Genomic DNA, 17,103 nt, shown 5'->3' on the forward strand with positions numbered 1-17,103 from the left:
TTCTCCACGGCCTCAGGTCAAATGCAGTGTTCTCTTGGGGGTCAGCACCTGTCAGCAGAGAAAGTCTGAAATTCTCAGCAGCCAGAGTTCCAACAGGGTGGGGAGCTGTGATCCCTGTGGTGCTGTTGTGTCCCACCTGCAGCACAGCAGAGTAAGGTTCCTCTCCTTGGAGGGTGCTGGCTCTGTGAGAGGTTTGAATCCTTCTCTTTCCCAGTTTCTTCTTCACACACTGGTCTAAACATCTTCCCAAGCCTTCAGACCCGTCCTTGGAACAGCTGGAGCTCACTTTGCAGGCCTTTCCCCAAAATGTCCTTCTCCTCTGCAGCCCATAGAATGCTCCCTGCCTTAGACCAGAGCTCTGATCCCAAAAGCCAACAACCCATCCCAAAAGTCAACCACCCATCCCAAACCCCAACAAACCCATCCCAAACCCCAACAAACCCATCCCAGAACGAAACCAACTCATCCAAAGACCCAATGACTCATCCCAGAAAAAAATAAACCCATCCCAACCCCCAACAAACCCATCCCAGAACTAAACAAACCCATCCCAACCCCCAACAAACCCATCCCAGGACTAAACAAACCCATCCCAAAACCCAGCCACAGAGCTCCAGAGGCACATAAAGACATGACCCCCATGCCATGGATGTGTCCCTGGCGCTGCTGGCAGCAGATTCTCCATCCCAGTCCTGGGATTGGCTCAGTTGGTCAGAGCATGGTGCTAATAATGCCAAGGTTTTGGGTTCCATCCCCATATGGGTCCATTTACTTAATAATTGGACTTGATGATCCTTGTGGGTCCCTTCCAACTCAGAATATTCTGTGATTTCTGGGCACATCTCTCCATATGTGAGGTGCTTGTGCCTCCAAACATTGTGCTGAAGATTAAATGAAACCAGACTTAGACTTTTGCTCTGGTCTTTTCACTCTTTGGAGTGGAATTTTTGCCTCTCTGGAGAGTTGTTTTTTTCAGTGAAACTTTTACCCATGAGACCAAGACAGGGGGCACTGGATCAGGTCTCTGCGTTATTTAAACTTAAAAATAGCTACAAACATGTTCCTGCATTTTATTGCAAACTGGAATATCTACAATATATGCATAAATCAAAACTCTAAATGGTCCCACTGGCAGCCATTTCTTTCTGTCTGCTGCCACCTTGGCTCCTCATACACTTCCAGGGGTCATTTTGTTGTTTCCTTGGCAGGGGCTGCCCAGGGAGGTTTGGGGTCCCCATCCCTGGAGGTGTCCAAGGAAGGCCTGGACATGGCACTCAGTGCTCTGGGCTGGGGACAAACTGGGGATGGGGCACAGCTTGGCCTCAATGACCTTGGAGGTCTTTTCCAACCTAAATAATTCTGGGATTTTATATTTTCTTTTAAGTCCTCAGAGAAGTATGACTCAGGCAGTGTCCTTATGGAGCCTTTCTACAGAAGCTTTCTAAATTTGGCCTATTTACACCAAATGTGTTTGACAGAATGAGGTATTTTATAGGATGAATGAGGTGTTCAGTAGGGTTTCTATAGCCGATTGAGGTGTTCTCTGTTAAATGAGGTATTTTCTAGCAGAATTCTCTCCCAGAACCAGGGATTCTGTAAGATTTTCTCCAACACAGATAGGTAGCCACCTGTAGATAGGACAAAGGACATCGCCACCTCCTGGCAAAGGAACAGTAACGGTTTAACCCCGGCGTGAGAGGAACACAATGCCTCCCTCGTGGCTGCCAGACTGCACCGACCTTGCCAAGTCCTGGTGCCTGTGGGTGGTGGGCAGCCAGGAGGGCAGGGGCACCAGAAAGGCTGTGCTGTCAAGAAAATCATGGAGTGATGGAATATCCTGAGCTTGGAGGGACGCCCAGGGATGCTCAGGGCAGCCCCTGTCCCTGCACAGCCACCCCAACAGCCCCACCCTGAGCAGCCCTGGCAGCGCTGTCCAAACGCTCCTGGAGCTCTGGCAGCCTTGGGGCCGGGACCATTCCCTGGGCAGCCTGGGCAGTGCCAGCACCCTCGGGGCCAAGAGCCTTGCCCTGAGCTCCATGCCAAGCCCTGCCACAGCTCCAGCCCTTGGTGGGCTCCTGGCCCTGGCCCAGAGCAGAGCTCAGCCCCTGCCCCTCTGCCTGCCCTGGGCAGGAGCTGCAGCCCCCAGGAGCCTCCCCTCAGTCTCCTGTGCTCCAGCTGAACGAGCCAAGGGCCCTCAGCCGCTCCTCAGAGCCTTCCCCAGCTCCGTGTCCCTCCTCTGGGCACTCTCCAACAGCTTTGGATCCTTCTGATCTTGTGGTGCCCCAAATTGCCCCCAGCCCTGGAGGTGAGGCTGCCCCAGTGCAGAGCAGAGTGGGACAGTCCCTCCCTGGGCCTGGTGTCCCCAGGACAGAGTGGCCCTTTGGGCTGCCAGGACACCGATCCAACTTGCCACCAACCAGGAACACGAGGCTGAATGACACCCCCCAAGCCCAGCATTAAGATTCCCCACATAAACGTGGTGCCTTCTCTCTTCCCTCACCAAAGTCAAAGGGCTTAGCTTGGTTTAAAGTATTTGGTCAGTTGAGATAAACCAGAAATTCTGCTCTGCAGCAGAACAGAATTCAGCTGATATTGGGTCTCAGTTAATCACGAGACTTTCCAAGTTTCCTGTGTCCCGTGTCCCCAGTGAGTTGTGCTGAAGCCATCAGCAGAGCAGCAGGATGGCAGGAGGTCTCTTTTCCTGCTCTTTCCCAGGGGGATGCCCTGGAACAGGCCATCATCAGCCAGGCTCCCCAGGTGGAGAAGCTCGTGGCCACCACAGCCCATGAGAGGATGCCCTGGTACCACGGCAATATCAGCCGGGAGGAGGCGGAACGGAGGCTCTACTCGGGGGCACAGCCTGACGGGAAATTCCTGTGAGTATCCAACCCCTGCACCATCCTGGCATCCCAGGATTTTTGACCATTTCCCACCCCCAGTGCCCTGCTGTTACTGGTTTCACCTCACAGAGGAGATGTAGCTGAATTTTCTCAGAGTGGTTACAGATATTTCAAAGGTGGGCTGAACCCCAAATCTGTTCTTCCTCACATGGGGCACCACTGTGTGGATTCTTTGGGGGTTTTCCTTCTGTTAAGTAGGGGTTATGTGTGAGAAAGTATTTTTTATTCAGACTTAGATGTTTATTAGTTCTTATTTATATTATAATTTCATAAACTGAGTTTTATAGTACTTAACAAGCTTAAAATGGAGCTGTATCTATCTCTCTACAAGGCCTTTTAAGGATAAACTGTCCAATTAAGAAATTACACCTAAATTATTGTTACTTAATAACTAACTACTCATTACTTGTAATGTGGACTTTTTAATTTAATTACATAATACTACTCAAACCCATGAAGAAGAAGGTGAAGAAGAAGGATTAGCTTCTGCTTTAAACCTTCTATCTTGCTTTATATCTATTACTGTATTCTAAAACCTTCAACTCTTAAGTTTTCCCCCTTGTGATATCACACACTTCTATTCAAACTCCACACCCACAATCCCAGTTCTATCATTGCATTTTGGAAGCCTTCTCCACAGCCTCAGGTCAATGCAGTGTTCTCAGGGGGGTCAGTGCCTGTCAGCACAGAAAATCTGAAATTCTCAGCAGCCAGGGCTCCAACATCTGCCCCTCCATGAAGAGCCAGTCTGGAGTTTTATTTGTTTCTCATATTTCAGTATGTCTATAAAGTTTGGTTGCTGCCGCACAGGATGATGAGGGATAGAGGGTTCAGTAGGGGAAGATATTAAACACTGACAGGCTGGCAATGTAAGGCCCAGAAAACACAGGAGAAAGTTTTTCTCTGCATCTCTGCCCAGGTGAGATGAATTATTTTAAATTAAAATAATTTAATTCTCTCCTGGATGAGTTGGGGAAGGAGAGAATTAGCTAGAGAACAGTTCATCAGGAGCTGGAGTGATAGGACACATGGAAGTGGTTTGAAACTAAGAGTTGGTTTAGATGGGAGATTGGGCAGGAATTGTTCCCTGGGAGGGTGGGCAGGCCCTGGCTTGGGGTGCCCAGAGCAGCTGTGGCTGCCCCTGGATCCCTGGCAGTGCCCAAGGCCAGGCTGGGCAGGGCTGGGAGCAGCCTGGGACAGTGGGAGGAACTGGAACTGGGTGACCTTTAAAGTCTTTTCAAACCGGAATGATGCTGAGATTCTCTGGTTCTATGAGAGGGGCAAAAAACTGGAGGTGGAGGGTCCCTCCTCAGCCTCTGCAGAGGATGGTGGGAGGGTGACAATTCCAATGAACCCAGCTTTAGGCTTTTGGTGAGGTCTGCCTTAATCTTTGGAGTGGAGTTTTGGCCTCTGTGGGGGTTTTTGCCTTAATGGATGGGTTTTTTGCCTGAAGTAGCAGGTACTGGATCAGGTCTGTTATTTAAACTTAAAAATAGCTGCAGACATCCTCTTGCATTTTATTTTAGACTGGAATATATACAATTATATATAAAATATAAAATAATATAAAATATAATATATAATATATTATATATATTATATGCATTATACATTATGTATCCTATTATACATAATATATAATACATAATATATAATACATAATATATAATATATAATATATAATATATAATACATAATATATAACATATAACATATAATATATAACATATAATATATAACATATTATATTGATATATAGGTACACTTTTATATGTAATATATATAATTTTATACAGGGATGCAGGGACTCCTCTCCACGTACACATGCCCACTCACCACTGACAATCCTCAGAGTAAAACCAAGAGCTGCTTTTAATAATTTTCCTCATTTTCCTTCCTGCCAGGCTGAGAGAAAAGAAGGAGAACCGTGCCTATGCCCTGTCCCTGGTCTATGGCAAGACCGTGTATCACTACCGGGTGGATCACGATAAATCTGGGAAATATTCCATTCCTGAGGGCACCAAATTCGACACACTCTGGCAGGTACCAAGAAATTGAGGCACCTTTTCCTTGCTTTGAAGCATTACCAAGTCCCTCAAAATCATCAGGATAAATAAACCTCTCTAATGCCATGTTTTTAGTGTCAGCAAGTCAGGAATTATTTTATTCCTGGCCAGGGTTTGTGTGCGTGGCTGACAAAATTCTGGCCTCCACACAGACCCTGATCCAAAATGTTGTTACTTGATTGGACATTTTATATTTATGTAAAATTATATAAAACATAAATATTTATTTATATTTACATATAACAGATGTATATTTTTATACAGTTATTATGTTTATTTTTATTTTTATATAAACTTTATATTTATAAATATATTTATATTACACAAAATATATTTTTATGATTTAAAAAAATTTATACTTATTTATACAGAAAAATAAATGAATGTTCATTGGTTCTAAACGACATCATAACACCATGGCTGTGGTTTGATCCCCATCACTTAATAATTAATAATCATCACTATTGATCCTCAGGGGTCCCTTCCAACTCAGACTATTCCATTATTCTATGCTAATTCTCTTTTATTAATTAATATTCTCTCCATTATTGGGTATTAATTTCCCTTTTTCTGCTAAGTAGATAATATTTTAATATTTTTAAAACTAAAAAAGATTTTTTCTTATTTTTTTTCTATAGCAGGGACTCTCCAATGCTTAAACTGAATATTTTTTGGTCTCTTTTTCTTCTTGTTTCTCCAAAGTTTCCTTCTGATCCATAAATTCTGCATTCCAGATGTCCAACCCCAATCCATTTTTCTCTCCCAGGCTTTGTTTATTGGGATATATTAGAGTTAGTTTATCAAAACTTAAAACTCCAGTAATTTTCCCCAGCTGTGCTCCTGCAAAAGTAGCTCATGACAACCTTGTTCTATGCTGGCTGAGAGTAATTGAAGAAAAACCCAATATTTATAATTAATACATATATTAGTTGGGATTAATTAATTAAAACCAGTCATTTAAGAGTTAAACCATTAACTAAAATTATCCAGGGAGTGGATGCCAGAGCTTCCTCCTGGCTAGGGCTGTCTGAGGGACAACAACCCCATTTTTGCTGAATTTTCTGAAATCCCAGGGCTATTTTCACTCGGAATTTTATTGAAAACAAAGATTTTGGGGCATTTTTATGGTGACAGAGCCGTGCCGGGCTCCCGATTGCAGCTGAAATCTGAGCCAGCCAGGAGGGAAGGGAAAGCCTGGTGTCCCTGGGCTGGGCTGGCTGTCCCCAGGCTGAGTGATGTCCCCTCTGTGCTGGATCCAGTGGTGCTGCCACCCAAAACTGCCTGGGATCCACAGAAAAAAACCCAAACTCTGGAAAAAAGGATCTGCTTTCTCTCAGGATTTATCCCACACAGCAGGGCCCAAACCCCTTCCTGGCTGCCACAACAATCCCACTGCACTCACTATGCCCTGCTCAGACTGCAGATTTTGTCTTTCCTTGGGCCTTATTGAATTCCCCAAGCTCTTCCCAGCTCTGGCAGATATCCAGGGATGCAATCACACCCGGGGACATCCTAAGTGCACGCACAAAAGACAGAAACAATCTGGTGCCTGACTGCCATAAATCTGAGTGTATTAATTGCCCTAAGCCACAAAAGATTAATAATAATAATAATAATAATAATCGTTCTTCATAGTAATAATACTAGAATATTGACAATATATATTATATTATATATATAAAATAATATAATGTATATTTTATTATATATAATAATATATATAATAAAATATATTAAAATAGATATAATTAAATATATATTATAGAGCATTATATACTTTTATAGAATATATAATATAATAATAACATGAAATTACTGTTGTATATAATATATAATAATATATATTATAATATTAAGATATCATATATTTTATATATTATCCATAATATATTATATATTACAATATTAATATAAATACATATTATATTTTCTATAATCTATATTATATATTTTTTTAAATTCCTCACAATAATCTCTTTTTCCTCCCATCCCTTTCCCAGTTGGTGGAGTACTTAAAACTCAAACCAGACGGGCTGATTTTCTACCTGAGGGAAGCCTGCCCCAACCCCAACATGCCAGGTGAGCTGACACCTCTCAGTGCCACTCCTGCTTGGTTTGACACCAAATGGTGCCAGTTGGAGCAGTGCCAGCCCAAATTTCCCTTCCTGTGCCCAGCCCTGGTGGGGGCAGTGACCCTCTGGCAAATGGGGTCAGTGTCCCGTGGCACTGTCACTTGCCAGGTCAGCCTGAGGTGGCCCAAAGTGGGGGAGTCAGTGGCCAAATGGATTTGGTGCCCAACAGATGGATTTGGAGTGTGACCTGCTTTTGGGGCAGCAGGAAAATCCCTGTCCTGCAAGGCTGGGCCCTGCGGGCTCTCTGAACACTCAGAACCAGGGGCCACTTTGGGTCCATGTGTCACAAATGTCACTTGAGACCCTGCCCTGTCCTGGGGCACAGCTCAGCCGGTCCCTGCCCCTGGACCCATGGGGTGCTCCAGTGCTGGCACTTTCCCTGAGAAAATCTGGGAATAACAGCCACATCCAGACACGTTTCCACATGTTTTTAGGCTAAAGCTGGTGAAATTTTCCTCTGGGGGTTGGAGGGGATGGGATCAGACCCACAGGGTCCTTCAAGGACCCATGCTCTGGCCCTGCTTGGGGCAAACTGCTGACAACAGACTCTTGATAACAAATTCCTGTTGACAAATTCCTAATAACAAATCCTCTCTCTTGTTTTGCAGCCTCTGCAGCACCAGCTCCACCCACCCACCCCTCCGTGAGTGTAAGTTTTGGGGAAGCTTTGTTTCATTGGGAACTCAGTGGTTTTAATATTGCTGCATTTCAAGCTTGGCTGATCAAACCCTGCTCTTCAAACCCTGCTTTTGTCTAAAAGCTCAGGAACTGTACTGGACTTTATTAAGCCCAGCTGGGATGTTGTTCCCTTTCCAGCTTGGGTGGGGGTGGGGAATAGCTGGGCACAGCCCTTGGTAGAGCTGAGAAGGGTTTCCATTCATCCAGAGCTCCTTGCAACATGTGGGCCAGTCCTTGGGGAGCCCTCCATCCCTGCCCTGCTGGCCAGGCAGCAGCGAGGAAGCCATGCTGGGATTCTGGGAATGCTCAGCCCTGCTGCTCCCACTGGCCCCCAGCCAGGGCTTTGTGCTCATCCTGCCCTGGGGAATGTCCCTGCTCAGCCCCTGAGTGCTGGGCTGGGCTGAAAGCAGCGGGTTTGGGGATCCCAGGGGGGCTGAGTGAGGCCTGGGGGCTCAGCCATCACCTCAGTGGGCTTTCAGAACCCTCAGTGGCCTCCAGGGTGCTGGGCACTGCCCAGGCTCCCCAGCTGTTGGAGAGTGCCCAGAGGAGGGACACCCCAGCTCAGGATATTGTGAGGCTGAGTGATGTCCCCTCTGTGCTGGATCCAGTGGTGCTGCCATCAAAAACTGCCTGGGATCCACATTCATAACTCCAGAATTCCTCTGGGAAAAAGGATCTGCTTTCTCTCAGGATTTATCCCACACATCAGGGCCTAAACTCCTTCCTGGCCCCTGGGAAAAAGGATCTGCTCTCTCTCAGGATTTATCCCACACATCAGTGCCTAAACCCCTTCCTGGCTGCTACAACAATCCGCTGCACTGAACATGCCCTGCTCAGACTGGAGATTTTGTCTTCCTTGGGCATTATCAAATTCCCCAAGCTCTTCCCAGCTCTGGCAGATACAGTCAGGGCCTAAACTCCTTCCTGGCTGCCACAACAATCCCGCTGCACTGAACATGCCCTGCTCAGACTGGAGATTTTGTCTTCCTTGGGCATTATCAAATTCCCCAAGCTCTTCCCAGCTCTGGCAGATACAGGAACAGGAATGTTGCCTCCAGATCACTCCAGTGTCAGCCCACCTCAGAGGGATCACCAGCTGGGGCTGTGTTGGGGTGCAGTTTCCCTGTCCCTTTCCCCTCCATTTGCAACTGAAACAATTTCTCCTTTATCCACTTTCTCCTCATTTCTTTTCCAGAGAAACCTGGGCCCTCTCAATGCAGACGGATACACCCCAGACCCTGTTGGTGAGCACCTACAGAGCCCTCTCCTCCTCATAGGGGACAGGACTGGGGATATTCCAGGAGCCCATGGGTTCCCTGGAGCCCTGCTACAAAGCCCCTTTCTTACAAAAGCACTCAGGAGCACCACAGACATTTTGGTGCCCTGCACCCACACTGGGCTCCCAGGAAATCAAGCCCTACCCCATTCCTTGCCTTACCCAGGAAGTAAAGCCCTATCCTATCCCCGTTTTTCACAAAAATTTACATTTTTTTCACTAAAATTTACATTTTTCACTAAAATTCATATTTTTCAGTGGATTCAACTGAATTTCAGTGGGGTAAAGCCCTGCCAAGGCTGGCAGGGCAGATGTGTGGAGTGGGAATGCTCAGACCCCTCTCCTCATCCCACCTCTTTCAGCAACCAGGACTGTATCAATGCAGGATGACCCCCAGCCACAGGAATAATGTGTAATGACTCCAGGATTCAGAAGGCTGAACAATTGCTTTGTTCAAAGCAATTGAACAAATTAAGTTATACTATATTATAGTATATATTAAGCTATATTATATTACACTACATACTATACTAATACTATACTAAACTATACTACTAAAGAAAAATCCATGACCCTCACCAGACAGGGACGACACAGCTTTGACCTAATTGGTCAATCAATCCAAACCATCACCAGAGTCCAATTAACAAATCACTTTGGGTGAACAATCTCCATAACACATTCCACACGTGCCAAATAACAGGAGCAGCAAAGAGAGATAAGAATTGTTTTCTCCTCTTTCTCTGAACTTTCCCACTGCATTCCCCAGGAGAAATCCTGGGAAGGTTTTGCCTGCTGCTCTCTGTGAAGAGAGCTGCAGCCACAGGACTGGGAGGGACCCTGGGTTGTGAAAGGAAGGGAGATGCCCAGGAGGGACCAGAAATGCTAGATTTGACGGTGAATTGGCCAAAAAGAGCAGAGAAACCCTTCCCAATCCATGAGGGACAGCAGGATGGGGAAGGGCAGGTTTATAACCTAGTTCTCCTCTTGGGAAGGGGCAGGAAAATCCCGCCTGCTGCCCATGGACACCAGTGTCTACGAGAGCCCCTACAGCGACCCCGAGGAGCTGAAGGACAAGAAGCTGTTCCTGAAGAGGGACCACCTGATGATTGATGAAGTGGAGCTGGGCGCAGGAAACTTTGGCTGTGTCAAGAAGGGAGTTTACAAAATGAGGAAGTGAGTGAGAGTGCTGGGGAAGAGGGAGGAGAGGGACCTGGCTGGGCTTGAGGTGTCCCCAGCTGTCCTGTTGGTCACTATATGGGCCCCAAAGTGACAATGGAGGGGATTAGAAATAATCTGGAAGGTCAGGGGTGATGGATATGATGGTTGAGGCACCACCCCTGGAAGTGTTCAGAAAATGAGCAGGTTTTGTGGTGGGATTTATTGGGGATGGTGGAGTTCAGTCAGGGGTTGGACTTGATGGTCTTGCAGGTCTTTTCCAACCCCAACAATCCCAGGATATTATGACATGATGCTGTAATTCCATGGCTTCCCATGGATTTTCACTGACAGCTGCATTGCCCTGGGTGTGTAATTCCACATTCCCAGGCACACAGCTGCCACTTCCAAAGGGACTTGCTGGGCTCAGAGGAACAACTCCACATTCCTGAGGTCACCTCTGTCCCTGCCAGGCCAAAGCAGTGACACTGAGGAGTTGTGCCACCCTTAGCTCTGTTGCTGATTGTCTGTGATGGTCTTTACCTACTTGTGCCTCAGTTTCCTCCTGGAAAAATAGCACTGATGACCTAGATCTCAGTGTGGGAGGGGAGATGCCTCCAGATCAGGGATGTCAACTTCAGGCTACACCCACAAGGGTTAGGTGACCTTTCCTCTCCATCCTGGACACCAGAATGGTGCAGGGCCCTGCCAGAACAGGCTGTTGAGAGGTCAATCAGTGTCCCAGGAGAAGGGATTTTCATTCCTGGCTGTGACCCCTGATTCCAACTGTGCTCAGCCCATCCCACGGCTGTTCCCCCATACAGGAAGCAGATCGATGTGGCCATCAAGGTGCTGAAGAGCAACAACGAAAAGACAGTGAAGGATGAGATGATGAAGGAAGCACAGATCATGCACCAGCTGGACAACCCCTACATTGTGAGAATGATCGGGGTGTGCGAGGCCGAGTCGCTGATGCTCGTGATGGAGATGGCTTCTGGAGGGCCCCTCAACAGGTTCTTGGCTTCCAAGAAGTGAGTGTTGGATAAAACACGGCTGATTTTCTGTGTTTCTTCTCGAAATCTACTTCAAAAGCCCACCATTGCCTCACCATTGAGTCAGAGATGACACATAGCCAGATCAGAAGGCAAAGTGGCAAAAAAGCCTTGTTTAGGTCATACTCTCTTTTTTTTATAGCTTAGTTTGCTACAGGTGGACCTGATTGGTCATTTAATCAATACATTTCACATGATTGGCTAATTAACAAAACACCCATTTGTAAGAAATCTTATGAGAAAAACAGAAAACCAGATTATTATAAAAACACCACCTGCAGGTTGTTTTTAATATTTGGCTATTATTGTTTATTTCCAGTTCCCTAAAGCTTCCCAGGCTGATTCTGGGGACACTTATCTAACTTTCCGTCTCTCTGACCAGGCTGTCACATCCACACCCTTGTAGATGCAGGAAAGCTGAAAAGAGCAGAAAGAAATCTTTCATGTGAAGCTCCAGGGGCTGCTGCTTCTGGAGCAGAGATCTCCATGCTCATTCTACCTTACAGCTAGAAAAGTCAGAGGGGACCACAGCAGGTCCTTTATGACTGAGTTCTCCTTTCACCCTCTCCAGGGATGAGATTACAACGAGCAACATCGTGGAGCTGATGCACCAGGTGTCCATGGGGATGAAGTACCTGGAGGAGAAGAACTTTGTCCACAGGGACCTGGCAGCCAGGAATGTCCTGCTGGTGAACCAGCACTACGCCAAGATCAGTGACTTTGGGCTCTCCAAGGCTCTGGGAGCTGATGACAGCTACTACAAGGTGGGTGTGAGCATAGCAAAGGGTCTGGAGCAGGAGCCCTCCTGGCTGGGAGGATGAGACTCCCAGAGACTTGAGGATCTGGGCTGTTCATGGACCCCTCTGCAGAACACCAGGCTGTGCCTCACTGCTGTGACATCAAAAGGGGCTTTGCAGAGCTCTGGTGACAAGGAGGATGCAGAGGCAGCCAGGAGGATGTGGGGCAGGGGGATGAGAGGAGCCAGAGAGAACAGAAGGTGATGAAGAGTGAGCCAGGGCTGATCTTCCCAGCAGTGCTCAACTAAAGGAGAAACCCCACCTGGAATTCTGTGTCCAGCTCTGGGGCCACCAGCACAAGATGAGGACCTCTTGGAATGAGTCCAGACAAGGCCACTAAATTGGTCACAGGGCTGGAGCCCCTCTGCTCTGAGCCAGGCTGGCAGAGCTGGGGCTGCTCCCCTGGACAAGAGAAGGCTCCAGGCAGAGCTCAGAGCCCCTGGCAGGGCCTGAAGGGGCTCCAGGAGAGCTGCAGAGGGACTGGGGACAAGGCCTGCAGGGACAGGAGCCAGGGAATGGCTGCCAGTGGCAGAGGGCAGGGCTGGGTGGGAGATTGGGCAGGAATTGTTCCCTGGCAGGGTGGGCAGGCCCTGGCTTGGGGTGCCCAGAGCAGCTGTGGCTGCCCCTGGATCCCTGGCAGTGCCCAAGGCCAGGCTGGGCAGGGCTGGGAGCAGCCTGGGACAGTGGGAGGTGTTCCTGCCATGGCAGGGGTGGGATGGGATGGGATTTAAGGCCCCTTCCGACCCAAACCATTCCATGATTCCATGGTTTAACTGAGTCCTGGGGGCGGGTGGAAGGAGGAGGGTGGCACCGTGGTCACTCAGCACCTGCACAACAGGACAGCAGGGCCTGGACTGGGTTTAGGAGCTCCATTTCGGCTGATTTTTTCAGCAGTGTGAGATTTAACACAAACACTGAGCAGAATTCAGGTGCAGCTCCCATCACTCCATGTCTCAGGCTGCAAATGCCCCTCCTTGCTCTGCTGCAGGCCAGGACAGCAGGGAAGTGGCCCCTGAAGTGGTACGCCCCCGAGTGCATCCTCTTCCACAAGTTCTCCAGCAAGAGCGACGTCTGGAGCTACGGTGTGACCATGTGGGAGGCCTTCAGCTTCGGGCAGAAACCCTACAAGGTGAGGCAGGGCCTTACAAGGTGAGGCAGAGCTGGGTCTGTCACCCATGGGTGTCACAGCCCCACTCCACTTTGGGAAAGGCACAAATGAGGATGGATCCTGCAGCTTTGTGTTCATTTTAAGAGAGAAGAAATAGAAAACAAGTGGAATTAATTTGGGTTTGAGTCAAAACAGAGTTTTTTTATTCTTCTCTTTGATCCTTCTGCTCACCTGAGAGATAAAAAAATCACTTCTCATCCACTGCTGGGCCTGTGCTTGGGTGGGGTGGGAGCTGGAGAGTGGGCAGGATGGGTGGAGTGGGGTGGGCAAGCTGAGTGGGATGGAATTGGTAGGACTGGAGGGATGGGGTGAGTAGGGTGGGCTGTACTGGGACCATACTGGGATCATGGGATGGGATGGGATGGGATGGGATGGGATGGGATCTGCAGGCTGGGCAGAATGGATGGCTGGGATGGGGTTTGTGGGATGAGGTCTGCAGGATGTCTGGGATGGGGTCTGTGGCATGGGGTCTGTAGGGTGGCCTGGCCACAGCGAGGGACACCAGTTCTGGCTGCTGGGGTGGGAACAGTGACTGTCAGGTGTGGGGGGTATGGGACCAAAGCTCCACCCCAGGCCCAGCTCTAACCCATCTCCTCTAGCCCTGCTGCCTGCTCTGAACACCTTAATCCCCTTCCCCTTGCTCCCATCCCAGAAAATGAAGGGCCCCGAGGTGATCAGCTTCATAGAGCAGGGCAAGCGCATGGACTGTCCCCAGGAGTGCCCAGCAGAGATGTACTCCCTGATGCAGCAGTGCTGGACATACAGGTGAGCATTTCACCACGGTCTCAGCTCTGCTAGAGTCACCAAATTCCAGAATGGAATTGGAAATTTGGGTTGGAGAGGATCTTAAAGCCCATTCAGTCCAACCCCCTGCTATGGGCAGGGACACCTTCACCACACTGTTTGCATGCTGACAACAAAAAGCAAATGGTGTCTCCTGCCTTTGTTTGTGATGATTCCTCAGGCCAAGATGATTTTTTTATTATCAGACCCCCCCCATCTGCCTGTGCCAATCCTGGAAGATCCCCAAGGCTCGGTGTCTTTGACCCTCTCTGTCCCTGAAAAGTCTCAGCTGCCTCCTGAGCCCTGGCACAGCCAGGCTGCTGCTCCCCCCCAGTCTCTGTGTGTCCTCTCAGTGCATCAGGCCAGCTTTGTCCTCTCTGACGACTTTCTTTGTTCCTCTCTGACGACTTTCTTTGTTCCTCTCTGCCCTTGCAGATGGGAAGAACGTCCAGGATTTGTGGCTGTGGAAAACACCATCCGCTCCTACTACTACAGCATTGCTGCCAAGCCCGAAAATGGGCCAGACACAGGGGACAGGGCCAAAGCAGCTCTTCCTTGAGGCTCCTTCTCTGCTCCTCCACCTGCCCTCAATGGACCTGGAAAGGCTCTTTGTGAAGTTTTGCTTTAATCTCTCAAACTCTCCTCAGCAGCTGTGGAACTGATGATGAGGGGGACGTTGGTGTCCCCACAGACAGGGACACCCAGCTGTGCCCCCCAGCTCCTCCAGCCTGACCCAGCCCAGGAGCACAGACTGTCAGAGTCCTTCCCACCCAATTCCAAAGCTGTCCCAGGACCCCAGAGCTTTGTGCCTCCCAGGCTCACTGAGGATGAACTGTGTTGGCTCCAGAAAATCTGGATTTTTCCAGATGCCTTAACAGTCAATGCTTTCCCAGGAAGCCACCAAGTGCATGTTGGGGTTTGCACGGGTTAGGACACAGCACAGGGAGCCTGTGGTGGCCTTTTCCCCTTGGATTAGGGCAAGAAGCAGCTGGTTTGCAACTGGGATGGGGAGGAGCAGTGGGACAGAGCTGGTCCCACTGGTTTGTACCCCTGCACCCCAGGCCAGCACAGAGCAGGTGTCACCCAGCCCTCCAAGTGGCTCCCAAACAATTCCAGGGCCAATCCCCCAGCTCCTGGATCCCACCTGGCCCCTCTGCACTGATGAAATGTTTTTCAAGCTTAAAAGCTGGTCATCCTATAAATAAACTATTCCATGTTCTGAACATCCCATGGCTTGGATCACTGAACTTTGAGAAATGCTGGCAACTGTTTCAGGCTTGTTACCAAAAACCCCCAAACCCATCAGGATAAGAGAACCCTCCAAGGCTGCATTTTTTGTGTTAGAAAATTGCTTTATTCACAGCTCTGGGTGTGGATGGGGCTGACAAAATCCCAGCCTCCACACAGCCCCCGATGCAAAACCTCCTCACCTTTTTATACATTTTTAGCAAACAAAGCAGTGAATGTTCATTGCAGCATATCAAGGTTAGCTCAACAAACTTTACAGTTTTAGTTGTTTTTCCAGCCTGTGTTCCCACAAAAGGAGCTTTGCTATATGCTAAGAGTAATTTAAGACTAACACATTGTCTATAATTAATATATTGGTTATGATTAACAACTAAAGCTTATTTTAATAATTTTATCATTTCCAACAGGCTGACAAGAAAATAAATGTAATTTCCCTCTGTTAAGCCAGGATGTCCCTCCTTGATGCTCCCCTTGCCAAACTTTGGGCTGGTTTTGCTGCACAGCTGGAAGGTTTTTGGCATGTTTTCTTGCAAAAAAACCTAAAATTGCTCGGCTGGGTCTGCAGTGGATCCCAGCTGCCCCCAGTGCAGGGGATCGGCCGAGGTGGGGGCTGTGCTGCAGAGGACAGAGAGATCTGAAGGCTGGGACAGCGGAGGAAGGAGGAGGTGGGAGCCCTGCGATGCAGAGAACACGAATTTATCTCTCACCATCTCCTGGTAGTTAAAGCCACAGAGCAGCTCCCCACCAGCACCCTGTCCTGGGGGAAAACAAACAGCCTCAGGCCAGGGCATAGCCAAAAGCCTCGATGAGAGTGGGATTTGTGCTGAAAACAAAGTTCTGGGGAGCATTTAGATAGTTAACCTTATCAACCTCTGTCCCAGCAGTCACTGAGCCAGCTTTGGTGACAAACAACTCCTAAATTTCCTTGCTTAGACAGAAGCCTCCAGAGACACCAACTCTTCACATGGTATTTTCTCTTTCAACCCCATTTCCTTGTCCAGAATGTTGAACTTGGGATCTATTATCCCTCCCAGCAGAGAGGAAAACAGGTATCCAGGAGAACCTGCCTTGTTCCTGTTTGTTCAGTCACTTACTGCAGAGAGAGGAAAAAATTCTCCTCTCTGTCCTGTTTTCCTCCCAGAGAAAGCAGCTCTTTAGCTGGAAAAGAGAAGGCTCAATGTGTTTACTACTTGAGAGCCACTGCCAAAACATTTTGTTTAGACTTTGTTTTCAAAACAAATTCATTTTCTGGTATGAAATGGTTTCTTGCAATAAATTTTTAGTTCACTGGACACTGTTATTATTTTTTTTTTCAAACAGGGAAGGAAAGCACCAGTATTCCCAGAGAAACTTCTGCTTTAGCTGGAGACAGCTTTGAGTTTATCAACACCCTGACAGACAGGACATAAATAATCCCTTGGGATTATTCCAGAGGACCAAGGGAAAGGGTTTATCCTGCCTGGGCTGGGGATGGTTTGGGTTGGAAGCTGTCTGTTCCAAGAGCATTGGAAAATATCAGGAGTTGCTGGAAGGGGAAAAAGGAGTGAGACAAGGAGGACCTGAAGTTAAAGGGCTCCTGTGAATCTTTGTGATTCCTGCATTTGGGATGTGCAGAGTCTGACAGTCACCCCTGATGGGAATTTCCTTGGAATTGAGGCCCTGATCATCCCCACTCTGCCATTCCAGAGGGGAATTCCTTGGAATTGAGGCCCTGATCATCTCCAACAGTCACCCCTGATGGGAATTTCCTTGGAATTGAGGCCCTGATCATCCCCACTCTGCCATTCCAGAGGGGAATTCCTTGGAATTGAGGCCCTGATCATCCCCATGATGCCATTCCAGAGG

At 48.2% G+C, this 17,103-nt stretch overlaps 1 protein-coding gene across 1 annotated transcript in view; it reads left to right on the top strand.

Annotated features, from left to right (window-relative positions):
- LOC120498089 (tyrosine-protein kinase ZAP-70) overlaps positions 1 to 16,503 on the top strand; it is a 35,584-nt gene extending 19,081 nt beyond the window's left edge. Inside the window, exons 3-13 of the mRNA XM_039700414.1 lie at positions 2,716 to 2,876; positions 4,805 to 4,943; positions 6,967 to 7,045; positions 7,707 to 7,747; positions 8,972 to 9,020; positions 10,048 to 10,228; positions 11,035 to 11,241; positions 11,834 to 12,026; positions 13,048 to 13,188; positions 13,880 to 13,992; positions 14,446 to 16,503. Coding sequence (XP_039556348.1) covers positions 2,716 to 2,876; positions 4,805 to 4,943; positions 6,967 to 7,045; positions 7,707 to 7,747; positions 8,972 to 9,020; positions 10,048 to 10,228; positions 11,035 to 11,241; positions 11,834 to 12,026; positions 13,048 to 13,188; positions 13,880 to 13,992; positions 14,446 to 14,569 — 1,428 coding nt within the window. The 3' untranslated portion in view covers positions 14,570 to 16,503. The remainder of the gene's footprint in view (positions 1 to 2,715; positions 2,877 to 4,804; positions 4,944 to 6,966; positions 7,046 to 7,706; positions 7,748 to 8,971; positions 9,021 to 10,047; positions 10,229 to 11,034; positions 11,242 to 11,833; positions 12,027 to 13,047; positions 13,189 to 13,879; positions 13,993 to 14,445) is intronic.
- Positions 16,504 to 17,103: the final 600 nt, after the last annotated feature.

The sequence above is a fragment of the Passer montanus genome, unplaced genomic scaffold (genome assembly GCF_014805655.1).
Source record: "Passer montanus isolate IOZ18808 unplaced genomic scaffold, ASM1480565v1 scaffold140, whole genome shotgun sequence".
NCBI lineage: Eukaryota > Metazoa > Chordata > Aves > Passeriformes > Passeridae > Passer > Passer montanus.